The following is a 7,231-nucleotide window of genomic DNA, read 5'->3' as shown; positions in this document are numbered from 1 at the left end:
TCAATAATTTACATCAATGTAGTAGGCAGAAGTTCCATTTTGTTTAGGTCAACATTACTTGATGTATCCAAAATGAATATGCAGTAAGATAGCTTAAATGTGTTTAGTAGCAGAGAAAAGGTGATTCTTATTTTGAAGAAATAAAATGCTAAGACTAAGAACTGATCTAACACTGTGAAGAATACTAAGGAGGATAATAACAGTAGTAATAACAGCAAACACATATGTTTACTATGTGCCAGGTATGTTCTAAGTGCTTAACATATATTAATTCTATATTAACTCATTTAATCCTCACACCTATCCCATGAAACACTAGTATGTTTCTCTATTTTAGGAATAAGGAAATTGAGGCATAGAGAGAATTAAGTAGCTTGTCACAAAGGTAGAGCTAAGATTTGGACCCGGGCAGTGGGGCTCCGAACTGTGCTCAAGGTCACCAGGCTATACAGGAGTCTTCCTTATCAGCGGGGGATACATTCTACCCCGGTGGATGCCTGAGACCATGGATAGTACTGAACCCTACATTTAGTTCTTTTCCTATACATACGTACCTATGCCAAAGTTTAATTTATAAAATAGGCACAGTAAGAGATTATCACTATAACTAATAATAAAATGGAACAATTATACTGTAATAAAAGTTAAGTGAATGTGGTCTCTTTCTCAAATATCTTATTGTATATAATATTTTCATACTGCAGTGGACCGCGGTTAACCGAAATTGTGGAAAGCAAAACCGCAGATGAGGGGGGACTATTGTGCTACAAAGCCACTAAGCACTGAGAAAAATCAGGCCAGCCTTTCTAGACTCCACCAGCCAGTGCCCTTTATGATTTATATTTCTAAATTCAGGGAACATGCTCATTTCATAATTAGTATGCATATCTTTCTTTTCTGCATCTTTATTTTTTTTTATTCGTTAGTATCGTGCTGAAATTATAAACACAGTTTCCCCCGACCACAAGTCACTTTTAACAGCTGGTGCCAAAAATGAGGTTGATATTATACCAAACATAAAATCAGAATTCTAATCCTGGATCTAACAGATCATACTGAAATAAAAGTCTTTTTTGCTTCACAGAGCTATTAATATTTTCATACTCCAAACTATTTGGATTTGTTTTTATTTTAATAATTTCTTTCCAAGTTTGTGCCAGGGGCACGTAGTACACCAAACCAAAAATCATAATTACAGCTATTGAAAGCCTATTTTTTAAGAACGTATTAATAAAATTTGGGAAGGTCTCAAAGAGAATTGGTGGCTTCCAAGATTTGCTTCTTTTTTGGACAATTCTACCTTGAAATAGTACCAGGAACTTGAAACCCACATTATAAAATTTCATCCTGAAAATAGCCACTTAATTAGAAAAAATTAAAAAGATTTCCCCCCCAAAGGTTTTATTTTTTAATTTTTGGTTTTTCAGTCACCTGATACTAAAACTCTAGGCTAGAGTCCAGAAATCTAGTTTAATTCAGTCATTTTACAGACAAACTAAGGTCTAGAGAGGTGACGTGACTTGCCCCAGGTCGCAGAGCTAATTCATCAGAGCTAAGAGTAGAACCCGGGCTTTCTGGTTCAGCTCTTTCCACACCTGCTAAAAGGATGAGGGGTCCTGCACACCACTCTGGCAATTTTTCCTAAGGCGTATGTTGCCAGATGCTGACATGACCATACAGGTTGTACACTGCATACAACTGGGCTGTGTCTAAAAGGATGTCATTCACGGCGGACGCCATAGATTTGTGCATGTTTTACAATAAAGTTCTGGCTGTTAGCAGTACAATGTGCTGTGCTGGGGTGATAAAAGCTCATGAAGGCATGCAATCCTGGAGAGACTCAAGTTGCCAATCACTTCTCATTCTCAGAGGCCACGTGATCAGGAAAAAGACCCTCATTTTTTAACTTCCTCTATTTTCCTTTGAATCAATGTTGACACTGAAGAGAAGAAGGCAAAACACAAGCAAAGAAATTGAGAGATTTATTTAAAAAGGAAATTCCAGGGAATGTACCCTGCTTCATCTTAGAAGCTGCATCCAACCCAATTGCCTGTATCATCAATATCTGCAACCCTGTGATCCCTGATGTTAAGAAATCATGATCTTGAAGCACTGAATGATCCCCAGTCAAGGAACAGCTAAGTTGTATCTAGTATCTGTGTTAATATGAGAAATACATTATATTTTATAACGGTCTTCAACCAGTATTAAAATAGGAAAAAAAGGGGTTTTCTGGCTTTCCAGAAAAGTCTATTCCCTGAGCATTCCAACTAATTGAGGTTGTGTTATAAAAAGACTGCTCTTTCTAGACAATTAAGTCTAGTATTATATAACTCATCAAGTAAAAAGCAAACCAGTCAAAGATCTGCCCAACTTAAAACATTAAGATATTAAACATGATTTTTTTTAACTTTTAGAAACAATGTAAAATGTCTGTGTTATACACAGTCATGCACATATTAAAAAAACCCAAATGAATCTCCAATTTTTCTATGTAATTGCTAGCTGTTCTTTGGGTCAATTAAATACTAAAACAATAAATTAAAATTGCTTTAGCACAGGAAGAGACTGATAAGTGGCCGATATAACACAACAGGATGTTTCTGCCCTGCTAGACTGTAGGTTCTCAGAATCCAGGAGACTGGACATGGCAGGGGACACTTTCAAGTTCATCTCTAGAAGGACTCGTTTTCTACTACCACGGATAAACCCTGCACCAACTGATCAGACCTCCCAATGCCCAGCTCAGAATTCCAGGCCCGTGTCGGAGAGCAGATGGTGTATTTTGGAAGAGAAGCAGTCAAACTCGCTAATTCAATGATCTCATATATGGCTATCTTGAAAGAAAAGAAAAAGTTCAGCAAAAGAAGACACAACAACAACAACAAAACAATGAAAATGTTAAGTATGAGATAAAGAATTTGGTTTAAGAAGGAACAAGAAAAAAAATCTTCCTGGCTGGCTAGGAACCCAATTATTTTTCAAACTAAATTTTTAAGGGAAAAAACCCCCATTTTCCAAAATATCATATTACAGGAATCAATGTAATGATAAATGGACTCCACATAAGTTTCATATTTGATCCCTATGAAAAAGGAAACTATTTCTGCCAGTTGGATCGTCCTTTGAAGTCTGTAGTGCATTCATTACAAGGTTAAAACCGTGTGTAGGCATTTCGTTGTTGCTGCTGTTGTAACGGTTGCTGTGCTTGCTGCTGTTGTAGGCGAATTTGCTGGGAATAAGGATCTTCCAGGGACTTTACAAATATGGTAGTTCTGGGACCAGTCTTCCATACAATGCCATTGGCATCTTTCACTGAAGATTCCACTGTGATGTTGTGTGTGCCAAGGATAGCGAAGTTCAACAGAAACTGAGTACTGAAGTAGTCATTATGAGGTTCAACCCTCTGCTCCATCTCATTGGTCATATTGTCAATGGGTATCTGGAATGAAAGAATTGTTAAATGACAACAATAGCTGACATTTATTCAGTGCTTAGTATGAGCCAGGCCCGTTCTAAGAGCTTATTTAGTCCTTGCAAACAACCAAGAGAGAGGTACTACTATCATCCTTGTTTCATAGATGAGGTGGCTGAGGTAGAGGTTAAGTAATTTCTCCAAGATGACACAGCTAACGAGTGGTGGAGTTGGAATCTGAAGTCCGCAGGCTAATTCCCGAGCCTGCCTCCTCACTGTCCTTCAGGAGAATGAGCTCCCAGAGCCTTCTTCACCCCTTTACACGCTGGCCTTTCTTCCTCACTTACCTACCTGACCCAATCTCCAAATCCCCATCTTTTTTTAGTCTATGATGAGATATTCGGGAGAAACAGGATGAAACCACCTGTTCCAGGAGTTTAAAATCTAAGAGGTTGAAAAAGAATATAATACTAAGTAAATTTAAGTTAGGTTTTTTCTCCTAGTCTGATTTTGTATTACTTAAGTAATGTAGTGGTTCCTTACTCCTTTACCAAATTAACTTTAGAACTTGTACACTGCTCACTTAATAATCAGTGTCTTGTTCAGATTGGTAGTATGGTATTTTATAAAACTCATTTATGGGCTCATTCATTTATTTAGCCAGACACTCATGCCTTTGTCCTTCAAAGAACAGAATAAAATCTGCTGGTGTACCCTTACCTGTATTCAAGATGAAGCATGGGAAGAAAAAGACTTATTCTGAGAATGCATATAAAGGTAATCTTAATGGATATTTGACCAGATTGCTCTATGTTTATGTGTGTTTCTGTAGTATAATTAATTATATAAATGTGCCCTTCTGCTTTGTGTCTCAATGAGCAGTTATCATGAGGTCAATTTTCCAGAGATATTTATCTGTAACATTAATGAACTGAAGTCACCAACCAGTGTAAGATCTTAGAATTATTTATAGTATAGATACCTTTTTCCCCCTCACTTTCAGCTTCTGTAGGGCTTTTATTTCCCTAAAGAATATGCCTAACAAAGAATTTCCTTAAAAGGACCAGAAGCAGGCCTAGGCAAAACGATCATCCTGAAAGGCTGCATTTTAAGTTGCAAACTCACTGTGAGAAATATCACAAAGCAATCAGGTACTACACAGCTTATTGTACCAGCTTCTGACTTTAATCAATGCCTCTTGAGAGGTAAGTCAACAAGCAGGAGACCAGTGCTTCTAGGTTTAAATGTTTTTTTCTTAACAGCAGAAATTATATACAAAAAACAAAGAGAATCATAGTTATTGTTTCAAAGTGAGGAGAGAGGTGCAGAAGGGATAAGTTAACTATGTCTCATTATAACCTTCTGTGACAGCAGAGATCACCCAACCACAATAACAGCTGTACTCTAAGTACAGTAAATTATTTTTTTCATCATTCAAAAAATACTTATTGAGTGGTACAAGGTGCCATGTCATGTGTCATAGAAGTCAAAGGAGAGGAAAAAAAGAGAATGAAGGCTGAGCCATATCAGAGAGTGGACAGATGGCCACCGTAAAGAAAGTAGTGACGGCTTAAACCAGACCTTCCCTTGGCTTTTTAGCCTGAAACATCTGCAGAGAATTAAATGCTCTCTTTTTATACCTTCACTGATAACCCCTTCTTTGCTATGGGACTTTGGTTCAAACATGCCACAGCAAACCTGGAAACAACCAATCTGGGCATCTGAACAACTTTGCTAATACAATTGTGGACTTGTTCCTTGCTCCATTTACTGTGGCTAAACCACCAAGGAATTGGAAAGAGATATCTAAAGAAAGGAACATTCTATGTTTAGAACATTGGTATTTCATGGGCACAGATTCAGCATCTTGGCTCTGGCTACTAACATAAGCTTGATTGTGGTTACTGCTTACCTACCTCGTAACTTCTCAAAGTAGTAAATCTCTAGGGTTACATCCTTACGGCAAGATTTTACCTTATTTGACCACTATATATTAATACTGTATACATTTTTAAAAATGCTAACATTTATTTAAGATAGAGAAAAATAAATAGAAGTATGCTTTTTTGGGGGAGGGCTTGGGTGGGTTAGGGAGACACTTATTCTCTACTCCTGATGTCTCCCTCCATGTGGAGGGATCTTTCATTAGATTAGCAGTACTGGCCTCCAGGGGAGGAGGTGAGTCTTACTGATTGGTGAGTTTTAGGGTGGGAACTAGGCATGGGAAGATAAGTACCTTCTCTTTTCCTTCTTTGGGCATCAGAGTACTCCTCCCTGCCATAAATTTTACCCGGGCAGGCTCTCAGATGTACTGGCAGAAGGTGGGTAGGAAAATTTAATTTGGAGGTCTAAGGTTAGGAAGTCCTTTCTGCCAGGCACCTGAGTTAGGTTTCCCACAACTCTAACAGTAATAGAACTCATATTTTGATATCTGTTGCCTGGATGCTTTGTCTATTAACTGATTTAGGCAGGGAAAAGAGAAGTGTTGTTTATTAGCCCCCTCAAACCTCAATATGTGCTGTTAATTTATGTCCATCTGATCGTGTTGGAGGTGTAATTGCAATCTGCTTAACCACGAAAAACACTGGAAAATTTCCATCAATGAGTTCATAAAATGTGTATCACAATTCTGCCTCTTCTCTAAATTACCTTGTAGTCTTGTCCAGATTTACTCTGTAGTGTGGAAGAAACATTCAGACAGACAGACTGAATTTTGCGGAAGAGTCCAGGTTTCGATCCGTGCTGAACCACTCCCTCCACTTTTAGCGCCAGCTGCTGGTTATTCTGGACAGCGATGGGCTCTGCTGGGTTCCGGGGGGATGGTGACAGGGCAAGCTGGAATGACAACGTTAAAATAAATGCCAATGATTAAGAGCAAGCTTCCTTCTGATGAACATGTCTGTGCTAATCATTGGTTACAGGCTAACACATTCGCATGTGTACACCCCCAACCTCTGCATGACCCAACTGTGGTGGGCCAACCAGGCAGATGTACCTTTGAGTCCTAATGCCTCCTTTAAAATACCACTGTGTTTTTCATCTCAAATCTCAGTTCTGTTTGAGGGTAACAGAGAGAGAATAGCAAAGGCACTGTTCTAGTTTCTCTGGTGGGGCATTTCTTTAACAACGAACCACGTCCTAGTAGGGAAATACACTATGTAAATTTTCATGTCCAGCTGCCGGTCTCTTTGGTCTTAGGTAATTTTACATAGACTAAATTCAAATGTAAATGAACTACAATTACCTCCACAATGAAGTCGCCATGGTATAAAAAAGTCAATATCCACAAATGAACCAAATGACATTTTAAACCTCTCATTAGAGCAATTTTTTAAAAAAAAGTATGAAAAATTCCAAATACACATCAATTACAGAAAGCTCAAGTTTTGCTAAATGAGAAGATGGAAGAAAGGAGTCTTTTTGATAATGTTGTTGAGATACTAAACTAATCAACCCTGGAGACATCCTACCTTAGGAGTTCTTATCTAGATAATCAAGCTTCCTTATTATTCAGGAAATTCTGAAATGGAATGCTTTGTTCATTATAATCAAAAGCATTTGAATGGATGCAAAAGTTCACTGAAGACATTAACTGATAAGGATAATCCAAGAAATCTCTCAGAAATGACAATTCTCCCCTCTTCCAATAATGCCATTTTTTGAATCAAAAATAGTTTTCAAATTTTGAGTGGCTTGAATACTTCAACATACTAATTCCATTCACTGGCCAGCCCCTCAAAACTTGTTATCCAAAGGCAAAAGTGCTTTGGAGGTAGGACTGGTGATGTTTTACGGGACCTGATTCATTCTAGGCTG

At 38.0% G+C, this 7,231-nt stretch overlaps 1 protein-coding gene across 1 annotated transcript in view; it reads right to left on the bottom strand.

The window, feature by feature from the left end:
* Window positions 1-3,058: 3,058 nt before the first annotated feature.
* The window catches only part of INTS7 (integrator complex subunit 7), a 68,182-nt gene continuing 64,009 nt past the window's right edge, over window positions 3,059-7,231 (bottom strand). Inside the window, exons 12-13 of the mRNA XM_012638327.1 lie at window positions 6,065-6,250; window positions 3,059-3,442 (exon numbers count right to left, since the gene is read on the bottom strand). Coding sequence (XP_012493781.1) covers window positions 3,155-3,442; window positions 6,065-6,250 — 474 coding nt within the window. The 3' untranslated portion in view covers window positions 3,059-3,154. The remainder of the gene's footprint in view (window positions 3,443-6,064; window positions 6,251-7,231) is intronic.

Source organism: Propithecus coquereli, unplaced genomic scaffold (assembly GCF_000956105.1).
Source record: "Propithecus coquereli isolate 6110/MARCELLA unplaced genomic scaffold, Pcoq_1.0 Scaffold129, whole genome shotgun sequence".
Taxonomy (NCBI): domain Eukaryota; kingdom Metazoa; phylum Chordata; class Mammalia; order Primates; family Indriidae; genus Propithecus; species Propithecus coquereli.
Note: the sequence above shows the minus strand (reverse complement) of the source record. Positions and strands in the feature narration are given on the sequence as shown.